Source organism: Apium graveolens, chromosome 4 (assembly GCF_009905375.1).
Source record: "Apium graveolens cultivar Ventura chromosome 4, ASM990537v1, whole genome shotgun sequence".
NCBI lineage: Eukaryota > Viridiplantae > Streptophyta > Magnoliopsida > Apiales > Apiaceae > Apium > Apium graveolens.
Genome location: NC_133650.1, coordinates 285,382,926 through 285,396,488, shown reverse-complemented (window position 1 = coordinate 285,396,488; position 13,563 = coordinate 285,382,926). Strand labels below are relative to the sequence as shown.

The following is a 13,563-nucleotide window of genomic DNA, read 5'->3' as shown; positions in this document are numbered from 1 at the left end:
GGGAATCGATTTTATGAGGCCTTTTTTCTCATCCTGCAATAATCAGTACATCTTACTGGCAGTCGATTATGTCTCAAAATGGGTAGAAGTCAAAGCTCTACCGACGAATGATGCAAAGGTAGTGTTGAATTTTCTTCATAAGCAGATTTTCACAAGGTTTGGAATGTCACGAGTAATCATAAGTGATGAAGGGTCGTATTTCTGCAACCGTAAGTTCACTTCTATGATGCAGCGCTACAATGTGAATCATCGTGTTGCTACTGCCTATCATCCATAAACGAATGGTCAAGCGGAAGTGTCTAACAGAGAGATCAAGCCTATTTTAGAGAAGGTTGTTTGTCCATCAAGGAAGGATTAGTCTTTAAAGCTCGATGAAGCTGTTTGGGCTTACAGAACAGTATATAAGATTCCACTTGGGATGTCCCCGTTTCAACTTATGTATGGTAAGGGATGTCATTTACCTGCGGAGCTTGAGCATAAGGCCTATTGGGCGTTGAAGAAGTTGAACCTGGATCTAGATGCAGCTGGAAAGAAGCGAATGCTTCAGCTAAATGAACTTGATAAATTTCGACTCCAAGCGTACGAGAACAACAAAATGTACAAGGAAAAAGTGAAAAGGTGGCACGACAGGAAGTTACATCCTAAGTTATTTCTTCCGCGACAGCAAGTTCTTTTATTCAACTCTCATCTCCGACTTTTTCCTGGGAAGTTGAAATCAAGGTGGTTTGGACCTTTTATTGTCAAAACTGTGTTTCCACATGGAGCGGTGGAGATTTTTGAGAATGATCCGGACCAAGCACTCAAGGTTAATGGTCAGCGTTTGAAGCATTACTATGGGGACACGGCAAACCGGGAAGTGGTTAGTGCCGTTTTATTGTCAACTTGATTAAGGAACACTACATCAAGCTAATGACGAAAAAGAAGCGCTTCTTGGGAGGCAACCCATGATTTGTTGTTACAGGAACCCTTAGAAGTTAGTAACCTATCCAAAACCACAAAAAAATCAGAAAAACAGGGCAAGGAAAAAAAATTCCAGAAGACCCCTGAGCGCCCGCTCAGCTTTGCTGAGCGACCGCTCAGGGCCCGACTGGAAGAAAATTTTTTAAGTCCTATAAAAATCCAAAAGAATCTGAAAAATAAAAAAACAAAACAGAGCCCCATTACCCACGACCTATTTCCTCATTATCCCATGTTTTTAACCCTCAAACCCACTCCTAATAAAATTTTACCCTAATCTATACCCTATATATACATACACCTATTCCATATACTCCCCATTCACTTTCAAACCTTAAACTCTCTCCTATATTAAAAAAACACAAATCTTAAACACTTTTTCTCAGTTTCGATGGCACTCAAGAGATCCAGGACTATTGATAGCAACAACAATGTCCCTACTGCTGATTCTTCAAGGGGTACTGCTGTGAGGCCTAGGTTGTTTGATAGGGCTGCTGAGGAGGAGTATACTAGGCTTCTGGATAAGCCGATTTTGAAGGAGAAGGGGTTCTTACCATCGGGGATGGATGGTGAGTTGTTGCCTATGATTGCTAAGAAGGGTTGGATTACTTTCTGTGAGTCTCCTGAAGCAGTTCCGATGAGCGTTGTTTGCGAGTTCCATGCGAATGCGAAGGCTGAGAAGAATGGGTATTCTGTTGTTCGGGGGATGACGGTGGATTATCACCCTGCGGCGATTCGCCGTGTGATTGGGCAGTGACAGAGGAAGCCCACAGAGGAGAACTGGAACGAGAAGACTGCTGAGGATTTTGACTTGGACTTGATTTGTGCTACTCTCTGTAGGCCGGGCACAATTTGGACTTTCAAGACTGGGACTAACGAGTATCGCCATTTTCCGGCGATCGCGATGAATAGGTATGCCCGTGCATGGGATGCTTTCGTTTGCGCTAATATTCTGCCTACTTCACATGCACATGAGGTCATAATAGAGAGAGCACAGTTGTTATGGGGAATTTTGAATGAGGAGTACTATGTGGACCTTGGTGAGTTCATCTACCAAGGAATTCTGAAGTTTTTAAGGGGAGCTAAGCACATGAACATCCCTTATGCATCCACGGTTACAAAGCTTTGCCGAGCAGTGGGAGTTAAGTGGCCGTCTCATGAGCAGTTGCAGTTGCCGGCCGCTCCTATTGACTCCGGGACTCTGCATGCGATACAGGAGTGGACTGGTGGAGAGCCCGAGGAGCATGGGTTGGGTTATCATCTTCCAGGAGGGCGTCCAGCACGAGGTGCTACCATGGCGAGGCCAAGGCGGGATGAGGCTGGTTCTTCTAGAGCTCAGGAGGGTGCTGGGATGGCTGATACCCAGTATAGGAGGCTGTCGAGGAGGATGGATGCTATGTACGAGACGCATAGCAGTTTTGCTCAGGAGCTCACCCTTGCGCTTGGGACTGCTTTTAGAGGCCTTGGAGCTGACATTCAATGGCCAGTTTTTGGTGAGGACTCTGCATATCCGCCTCATGATACACCACCCTCTGAGGGTGATGATGATGATGATGATCTCTCCGAGTAGGTATACCTTGTGTTTCTTTCTACTACCTTCACTGGGGACAGTGAAGATTTTAAGTTTGGGGGTGGTAGTTAAGGAATATTTTCTGTGTGTGTCATATAGTTGCATATTCATGATAGATTAGTTCATATAGTTGCATATTTTTTTTTGCCATATAGTTTTTTTTTATTATTTATAGCTTTATTTATCATGTCATGTAGCTCATGCATATATCATGATCCCTTTTGTGCTGATTTACCAATTAATTTGTGATGTTGATGTGAGTGTAGTGATAGCGTTAAAGTGATGTTGAGTCGTGTAGGTTGATATGCATGCTAGAAACATTTGTAATTTCACTAATTCTTAGAGAATGCTTAAGGACTAGATTGTTGTTATGGTTCGATGGTTTTCGAGGTTAATCTCTTGATTATGCTTAGAATTTTATAATAGGTTCTTAGTGATAAAAGGCATGAAAAGAAAAAAAATGGAGTGAAAAAATGGAGTTCATTGCTAATTGTGGCTAGGCGTCAAATGCCTAGTAGCCGACTCGTATTTTTATGCGAGTAGTCTAGGGTTGAGCAAGATGGAGCGAAACGCACTTACTCAGAAATTTTGAAAAAAAAAGAAGAAGAAAAATAGAAAAAAAAGAAAAAAAAGTTAATGTATAATTGATCACGAGTGGGCTCTGTGGTATTCGAGTTATTAAGTTCTTAGGGGACTTTGTGCCTAGTGACCTAAGGTTTTTATAGTCTGGGATCCGCTAACCTAACGCTCGCTACATGGATGCCATTGTATAAGTCTTTTGTGGACCTCACTCATTGCACGGTCAAATAAGTATTTGTTTGTTGTGTTTAATAAAAGCATGATTCCGTAATAAGCTCCAGAAATCTTGAAGTGTTATAAGTCATTTTATGCCTAGAATTTTATTCTTCGTATAATCATGTGATTACCTTGAGGATAGTCGAGTTATAGTAATTGATCTAGTTTCGAAGTATATCTGTTAAGCATCTTCACACACCACGTTTCTGGCTGTATGTTAGTTTGCATGGTTTGATTGATCTTTATTCGCCTAATTACATTTGTTGAGATGTTGTAAGTTGGTTAGTTTGGTCGTAGAAAAGGGGATCGCTGCATTTTATATAGATTGCATTCATGCATGTTTTGTTTTGTTTTTGAGTCTGTGACGCTTGAGGACAAGCATCGATTTAAGTTTGGGGGTGTGATAAGTGGCATTTTATACCACTTAGAACGTCTTATAATGGCTTGAATTGATGTCTTGAATTCAAGTATTTTGTGTATTTGATGCGTTTTTCTAGTGTTTGTGTATTTCAGGGTATTAATTGCATTTCGAGAGAGATTTCATCAATAATAAGTCTTGGCATGTGTTTAGCATTGCAAGTGGGAAGAGAGGAGCAGGTTGCAACGAAGAAAAGGGAGAAAAACAGTGCAGATTCCAGAAGGGGTCTGAGCGCCTGCTCAGCTCTGCTGAGCGACCGCTCAGGAAGCTGAGCGACCGCTCAGGAATGCTGAGCGGCCGCTCAGGGATGGAAAATCAGATTTATTATTTTAGACTCCTGGTTCTGTTTAACTTCCAACTTCTGAGTTAGCTGGGTATTATGGGACTCCTATATAAGTAGATTTCAGAGACGTTTCACAAAGGTCGGATCGTAGTATTAATCGAAGAGCGAGGAGATAAGGAAGAAGACCGTTTTAGCACACCGCAACGAAGAGGAAGCATATTTTCTTGTGATTCTTTCTTTCGTTGTAACGTTGGATGCTAGTTTTCTTTACTTTGAACCTATTTACTCTTGTGACGTACTCTGGTTTAATATAAGTAGTTTTATTTATTATTCTTGTGTGTTATTATCATGTTTTCATATGAACCCATGATAACGATGAGTGCTATCATGGGCTAATCGTGATCATGGGGTCGTAATGGATTTACTATGGAATTCTTTAGTTAGTTGTTTAATACCTTAGTGTGTGATGATTGTATGCTATCTAGTATTTGTTGTGCGTATTCATCTTATGTGCATCGCGAACATAGAAGATAGGGTGTTAATCTCTTGTGAAGCGACGGTGGATCTGGAGATTTAGAACTTGCCATGCTAGCATAGGTTAATGTACGAGTATGCATGATTAGTGGATAACACTAACCGTTTTATTCGCCCTATGTAATCAAAAGGAATAACTTGTGCTTAAATCGTTATGTTGTCAATTTCTGTAGACATATAGGGACTCAACATAATTGATGCCCATTCAACTTCTATCTTAATTGTGGATGCTTGGTGGAATGGTATTAGTACAATGAAAGTTGGCTTTTATTAGTTTTGTGTTATTCGATTAATATCATCACTGTTGCATGTTAAGGGTAATAACAATGACTATTGAAGGAAGTAGTAATGAAGTTGTGATCTCATGAGTGTTTTAATATTGTTAATTCAAGTGTTAATTAAGTGCTTAATTCTCGTAGTTAATTATAGTTAATAATTAGTTAATCAAATATAAGTGTTATTGTCTTAACATTGAGAAGTAATCATACATTGGTGAGTGAGTGTAATTGAACATAATTAGTCCGAGTCTTTGTGGGAACGAACTAGAAAGTATTTATATTACTTTCGAACGCGTATACTTGCGTGTGTTATTAGCGCGTGTTTTCGCCCTAACACCGGATCCTTGAGATGGGCCGTAGTTCCTGGGTGCCCAACTGGATCTATATAGTGAGATATAGATCTGCACTGTATCCTGGCTGATCAGCAGGGTATAGATGCAAACTTGTGTCCAGTTTAGTTCATTTGTATTCGCCAGCAGTGGCCTTCTTTCTATTCTCGCGGGGTTATATCTTTGCAGATATACCCAGATTACCGATTCATTTATACTGCTTTAACACTGTTTATATTTTGCGGACTTGTTGAGCAATTTTTGGCTCACCCCTTTTTATTGTTATTCACCTTATTATTTTCAGTTAAGAAGGAATATGAAACTCATCAGGACTCGAGTGGTAAAGAAGCGAGTCAAGCCTCGGGATCCTCTCATACCCAAGGTGTTGATCCCAATCCAGGAAGAAAGCTTTGAGTTACCCGAACAGGTGGAGTGTAGATAGTTAGTGTGTGTGTGTGTTTGAATAAAAGATGAAATTAGTTTAAAAACTGGTTAGACAATGGTTTGTAATAAAGAGAGTTTGTAAGATATTGAATTTGGTTTGTAATAAAGTAGTTAGTGGTTCTTGTTTTCATACTTCAACCTAAAAAGATCATGGTTAGTGTTAAAGGGGTTTAGATACATTTCTTTATTATTTGTTATTCAGATTGCACATGTTTGGTGATTAGCTAGTAACCCCCAGACTTTTACCCCGGGTCTGGAGGGCGTTATATATTAGTTCAGAATTGTCAAGAAAATTGAATTAAACTGATTCATGCTAGTTGTTTGTGAACCAGGCCAGTGCACCAAGCATCAGCATATCAGGATGGGTTTAATTTAGGTATACAGAAAAACATTAATTGTTGATACAGTTATAGGAAACACGATTTTCTCTAAGGCAAGAAAACCTATTAGGCTCCCTGGGTCGCAGGTAAATTGTTGTGGGAATTTGTCTAAGTCAAGAGTCACTACTGTGACATCTAGGTCGCAAGTAAATTTGTATGGTGAATTTGGCAAGGAAGATTACCTAATCTTCATGGTCGCAACTATCCTATCAACGGAGGAAGACATGTCTCAAGTAACCTGGAATGGGAATTTTGTCTAAGAGAAATCCCTACAGTAGTACACTAGGTCGCAAGTAACTTGTTCTAGTAAACCGGAGGGAAAAGTTTCCAAGGCATAATCTCCTTCCCTAAGCTTGCAAGGTCACAAGAAACTCCTACTTGCTATCATGGTCGCAAGTAACTTGTCTTACGGAGTGAATAGAGTCGCAATTAAGTCTAAGAGGAAAAAATGGCTAAGGTAATTCCTCTGGTCGCAAGTAACCTTGAACACAGGTCGCAGGTAATTACTTGGTTGAATTATTGTTGATCACAAATGCAGCAATTCAAAGGAATATGTGGATACAATTATGCCACATGTCCAATGAAAACGGAAGTCTATAAAGAAGCAAATGAATTCATTTCATTTTGGTTATCTTCTTCAGCTAACAGAAAGTGTTTTAGGGGAGCTTCATTAAAGACTTCATTTATTAAGCTTGTAAACACAAAATTGTGCTGCTGAATTTATTATAGCTAATCAATTCATTGATTAGATTGTAGCAACCTCAAGGATTATATTAATAAAATAATATATTCCTCGAATTGTTTGGTGTCGATTTTGGTTCCGTACTTATAACGAAGAACTTGTAACGAATCGAAAAAGATTGCAGGTATCGTATTCAACCCCTCCCCTTCTATGATACTTTGGGACTAACAATAGTGGTTCAATCCAAGGAAGACACAATCGATTTTACTTGGTCAAAACACTACCTGTAACCCTCAAATATTTTTCTCTCAAACATATTTTTTATATTCTATATTTTAGACATATGCATTTACAAAAGTCTTTCAATCGGGTTGTTTGTTTATATCATTTTAGATTACAAAATTAATAAATATTTCAGAGCTTGGGGCTCATTAATTGGCCCTGCTTATAGGATCATTGCTATGTGTATTTAATGCAACATTAATGATGTTACTTAGGGTTATTTTTTGCTCATATCAGTTTATTAATAAATAATGTAAAAAAATCAGAATTTGTCTTAGAATCTCATATATGTAAAAAGTTAAATATTACTCATACATGGTATTAGTAAAATTATATGTTCATGAAAGACATGTGGTCATTAAAATTTAATTTTTTAAGTGTACAAAAAATGCAACACGTATACTAAGGTCATATTGAAATACAAAGTATGGATCTCATTCTTAGAAGATAATTATTGTAGAAGGCTTTATATTAACTAGCAAAAAAAATTACCTGAGTCCATGAGTGAGGATTTGAAATTAGGGTGGGTAAAGTCCCACTGTACTCCACTTGCTCAATATATAATGGACCTGCATATACACAAGATTGACATCGTATAAAAGCAACTTTAATAATAGAATTCATAAATGAAATTATAAATTAAAAAATTCTTAAAAAATGGTTGGATTATGCAATCTAAATAAATCAGTACAGTATTTGAAGGATGTTTATTAGCTTATTAGTACATGAAGGATATAGAATGCAAAATTATTGAAATTTTTTCTAAATTTCTATTTTTGCAGACATTTATTTGATCAAATCTCAATCTAATGGACTCCTATATAAATGCTTCTAAAAAATAAGTTGGTTTGACAAGTTTTTCAAAGGAGTTTCGGCTCTTATTGAAAGGTACAACATACATTTTTTTTCTTTATTAAAAATGAAAGTACATTGAGAAAATGGAAAATAACTTGAACTTTGAGAGGAAGTAGAAAGTAGGGAGATAATTTTTCTCAAAAAAATTTAATTTGAGTGGGGATGGAAGTAATGCGTAGCTATGATATTTCGGATGAAATACCCTGCTCAGTTTTCATAGTCATCAAGTGTTTACTCCTCGACCCTTTGATTCTTAAGTAATTTTTATCGAGCTTATCTCTAGTGAATAAAAATGAAAGTTAGAGAATGTTATTAGAATGCATAAACATGAATCTTAAACTCCAATACTATATTATGCGGAGCCAAAAAATTAGAGGCATGAAAGATTACTTGCAAAGCTCATAATTTTTTTATCATGCAGTAGAATTTTATTTTTAATGTTCTACAAGAAAACTTCTTTCTAGTTACCTTTATATTATTTTTGTTTCGTTAAAATAGTTGTTCTACATTAGAATCTCATATTGACAAGTTTGGAAATATTTTCGTTCCATGCGCATTTTGTTCAACACTAGATGTCTACATATTTAGGAATAATTTAACAATTTTATAACATATATGAGAAATGAGCTGTGCAACAATTTGTATATTACTAGATTATTGCATGTGCTACGTACAAGGTAGCTTATTAGCACACAATATAAAATCATGATTGTAATTTTAAATTGCACAAAATTATTAACAATAATGGAAATATTATTACAAATATGAAGATGTTAAAGTAAAATATTTTAGTTATATTCATTGCACTTTATGCATAACAAAAAGTTAGAGCGTGATGCATAATGGTAATATATTTTTTTAATTACAGAATGCTGTTTTTGGTGTAGTGAGAGGTAAAGCTTGATGAGTTAGGCGGTCGTTGAGTTTGCATATTTATGAATGGTATATACACAACTTTTATCTGTAAATTTCGGAAAGTCCCAAGAATTTTCATGCAACGAACTTAAGCATTAACTAAAAAACTTTTTGAAAAAAATAACCATTCATTTTTCTAATTTTACCGGTTCGACTACTCTTAAGGTGATTGGTCACTTGTGTTAATCTTACCGGTCTAAAGTTGATGGACCCTTTTATTGCTTCAGCATTTATACATATTCAAGATTGACATGTATGAGATAAGAGAGAATTTAATGATTTATAATACTAAAGATTTATTTCTATGATTCTTGTTAAAATTTTAATATTATACTATTTTTTATTTTTATTTATATATATTTATGCTATGATTATAGCATTTAGTTTTAAAAGATACTTAGTAATTTGAAATGTATTATATTCAACTTTTTGGTAACTCATATTCCTTTATGTGCTCTTAATATATGATTTAATTTGGATTAAATGCTCTTGTTCTTCCTTAATTTTCTTTAGAGATATTTGATGCCCAATAATTTTGTTTATTATGTTTAAATAAAAATTTTGTGGTAAATTTTATTTATCAATTTTAATTTTTCAAATTTTATATTATTGGTTTAATAGAGTTGTTTAAGTTTTAGAAAATATATGCAGAGATGGCATATGTTTCATAAACAAAGATGATTTTGTCGATACCTTAGTAGGCTTATTTTTACTATTGATGGTGATGGTTATAGGGAAGATCATATATATCTTTTTATGTCGTTGGACATAGTATAATTCTCAATTTTGCGATGATTTTGAATCGCTTCTCAATTAGTGTCGAATAAACTCAATTTATTGGCGCCGTTAGATTTTCATCTTCGGTATAACATATTATGTAGTTTTTTTAGTTATTTCATTTATTATACGAATTATTCTTGTATATAAAGTTGGTAGTTGTTTCTTAATACTAGTAAATACGGTACATTTAATCGTTATGATAATATATTAAGACTGATTAATTTATTAACTATCATGTGTTTTTCATGTTGTAAATTTGGAGAAATAAGCAGAATTCAAAAGAGAGGGATATGCAACTATTTAGTAATCAGTCGCACAAAAACCTTAAGCTGGTAGAGAAAGGTCCGAACAGGATCTTGAACACGTTAACACTCCCGCTCAATCGTACGATATTTTTCTCTACGATTGACAAAAACAAATATAACCAATATCCATACCAATAAAAACTATTTAAATTAAACAAATGAGGGTGGGAGGAATCGAACCCGAGTCCCTCCCGAACCGAGCTCTGATACCATGATGAAGTATAGAGATAAGAGAGAAAAGTAGGGTTTTATTATAATATATTTTGTTCTCTATTACATAGGATAGAAGCTTATATAGCTAACAACCAAACAATAACAAAGAAAAATATCCTAAAAAGAAAAACTATTATAATAATGAAACTATCCAATAATAAGAATATTATATATGTGAACATCCCCCCTCAAACTCACGATGGTGAATTGAGAGTTTGCCAAACAAGAAACGGACTGACATAAGCAAATAATTCAAAGTTGCAACAGATAAAACAAGAGTATCCAAACGAATCCCAACATAGTCACAAATCCAAAATAACCAAAAGCTTCTAATAGAATCCGTAGCGTAGCAACATAAGAAAAATTGTCCAAACACACAGCAACAAAAGAGAAAATAAAGCAATCCAATAAGAGAAATTGTCCACGTTATTTAATAAACAAAACAAATTTATAAACGTTATTTAATAAACAAAACAAATTTATAACTAAAACAAATCTGCAACCATCGAAACTAAATCCAATAACAAATCTGCAACAATCGAAACTAAATCCAAATATAAAATTCAACCTAATAACCAATCCAAACAAACTCCAAATAACTGAATCCATATTAACACTTAACAAACTATATCCAATCCTCAAACAAATAAAAATTATATCTCAATTCAAATAGTATCCCAATCTAATCAAATCCCGTGAAGGGCCATTGTGCCTAGAGCACTAAATAAACTAAATCAATGTGCCTAGAGCACCAAATAAACTAAATCAATTCCTCAAAGGGCCAATGTGCCTAAATCACAAAATAAAATAAACAATCCCTCGAAGAGCCAATGTGCCTAACGCATCAAATAAACTAAACAATCTCTCGTAGGGGCAATTTGCCTAAAGCATCAGATAAACTAAAACAAAAGGCAGAATAGGCGGAGAAGTATACAAGTATGCCTAAGGCTAACCCATTATCAAGGAAGATGCGAGGAAAAGAGAGAAAACATAATATTATCAAGGAGCCAGTATCATCAAAGAGAGACCGAGAGTGTGTATAAGAGTCCTAACCAAAATTAGCAGAAAAATTATATGATAGTTCTAACCAAAATCAACAGAAAAGTTGTATGAGAATCCCAGTCAAAATCCGCAGAAAAAAACTTCAACCAAAATCAATTTTGTTTACCCATGAGAAATCCAACCAAATCGAAGAGAAAAAATAATAGTCATGATTAAAATTCAAAATCATCCAAGAAAAAAATGATTTGAATAAGAAGAAGACGAGAAGAAACAATAATCATAACACATATTTTAAACCCAACATGTGGAAGCCATCAACCTATCCCGGATCGAACCATAACTCTTGATACTATGATAAAGTATGGAAAGAAGAGAGAAAAGTAGGGTTTTATTATAGTATATATTGTTCTCTATTACATAGAATATAGGCTTATATAGCAACAACCAAACAAGAATAAATGAAAATATCGTAACAAAAGAACTATTACAATAATGAAATTATTCAATAATAAGAATATTATAATGTTAACATCCCCCTTCCGTCTAAAATCTCAAGGTGGTAGAGAAAGCCCCGAACATGATTTTATACTCGTTAACAGCAACTTGACTTTACAGGTTTTCTTTTTTTGATCTTTACAACTTTACTATTTAAATGTCAGGAGACATATTTATACGTCTTTTTATGTCAGATATTTATATGTCCTCGATGCCGATCCAGATGTATCATTTACTGATTGAGAAGAGAGGACATCAAAATGTTTCATTTCCTTACTTCTTCATTCTTTCTAATTCATTCGCTTCAAGGCTGGTATCGAACGACGTATTACATCATTTTCAACTAACCTCCACCGAAATTGAGAGGGTAGGATCCGCTAAATTGGAAAAAATTAATTAAGAATAATTTTTTTTATGAAATAGACATATCAATATTCATGGATAATACTTTCCAAGATATTTTTATCTACTATTATCTAAAAATAATCAATTGATGACATGACATGACGAACCCAAAAATCACCCCTCATATGCGAAATTAAAGAAGATCATCTTCTCTTGGCTTTATTCCTCCCGCACCGTCACCCTTGGTCTGCGTTAGTGGGGAAGATTCACAAAGTGGGAAAAGGCCGACGAAGGGGGAGCACCATCTTATTATCTTTGTGATAACTTTCGGATCGTAAAAGCATTCGGAACGGGCCTGATGTCGGGCATATCATGTAAAATGATTCCTAATTTATCAGGTTAAATGGTTGAGAAAGATCAAACCTATTTGAACTGCTCAAATTACAGTAATAATAGTGTAAAGGTCGTAAGTCTGGGCGACCATAAGATACGGCAGGCTATTACTTTGACACCACTTTCGGTTAAAGAATTATTTATTTTTTTAAAATAAAGAAATCTGTTGCAGATATTGTATGTAGATACAATTAATCTATGTATTTGTAGATTTGACAAACAAAGTAAAATGTATTAAATGTTAATTCTATTGTCGGTAAGTTATAAAAATATTTGTAAAAATACTAATACATGGGATTTAATATAAATAAATTAATATATATATATATATATTATGTTATAGATTACATTAATGAGCTTATCATAATTTTGAATATTTATTCAAATGGTTATTAATGAGTTTATCATAAATATTTTGAATAGTATTAATTGTAATTAAAGTTGGGAGTAAATTTTCTATAATGAATAATGGATTAAATAATGGATATAATCTTATCTGAAAATATTATCTGAACCTAAATATGGAAACAAAGGTAAAAAAATGAATAGTTTGTTGGTCAAACTTAAGTTTAAAACTTCATCTGATCTTAAATATGAATATCGAACTTTAGAAATGGCTTATGAGACTAATTATAATGTATTTCCATATATATATATCATATAATTTAGATAGATATATATAGATAAAAGATTCATCTGAAAAATATTCATGATATAATTTTATAATTATTTAATTATTATAATGAAGTGGTACGTACCAATTTCATAAGCAAAGGCAGTGAAAGAAGAACAACCAGGACCTCCCGTCATCCAAAGAATAAGAGGATCATCTCTTGGATTTGTCTGAGACTTGACAAAATAATAAAATAACTGCACATCCTCTGATTTATCGACTCCAACATACCTAATAATATTAATTGCACCGATTATAATCAGATGATAATAATAACAATTATGGATTTTCACGTTCCATCACACACACACAAAAGTTTTGGGTTATGCTTTGTGGAGAACCATTGAAACACTATAAGAATATAAGACTAAATACAACCGAATAAATTCAACCGTTCTAAATTCGACCGATTTCGGTGTTTCATTGAGCACGGCTAAATACAACCGCCTCGGTTGAATTTAGTAATAAATGTGACCAGATTTTTTCAGCGGTTGAATTTGACTCCATCAAATAATGGAGGAAATTTTCCCGCCAACTAAATTATTTAGCGCTCCTAAATTCAACCGCTTAGCCTTATCAAATGGAGGGATATTTTCCCGCTCTATTTGTTTAAATTTGCTGAAATGGTAAAAAAC

General features: G+C 34.5%; 1 protein-coding gene across 1 annotated transcript in view; it reads right to left on the bottom strand.

Annotated features, from left to right (window-relative positions):
- LOC141721128 (uncharacterized) overlaps positions 1-13,563 on the bottom strand; it is a 76,137-nt gene that overhangs the window by 43,592 nt on the left and 18,982 nt on the right. The window contains exons 17-18 of the mRNA XM_074523887.1: positions 13,014-13,159; positions 7,445-7,521 (exon numbers count right to left, since the gene is read on the bottom strand). Coding sequence (XP_074379988.1) covers positions 7,445-7,521; positions 13,014-13,159 — 223 coding nt within the window. The remainder of the gene's footprint in view (positions 1-7,444; positions 7,522-13,013; positions 13,160-13,563) is intronic.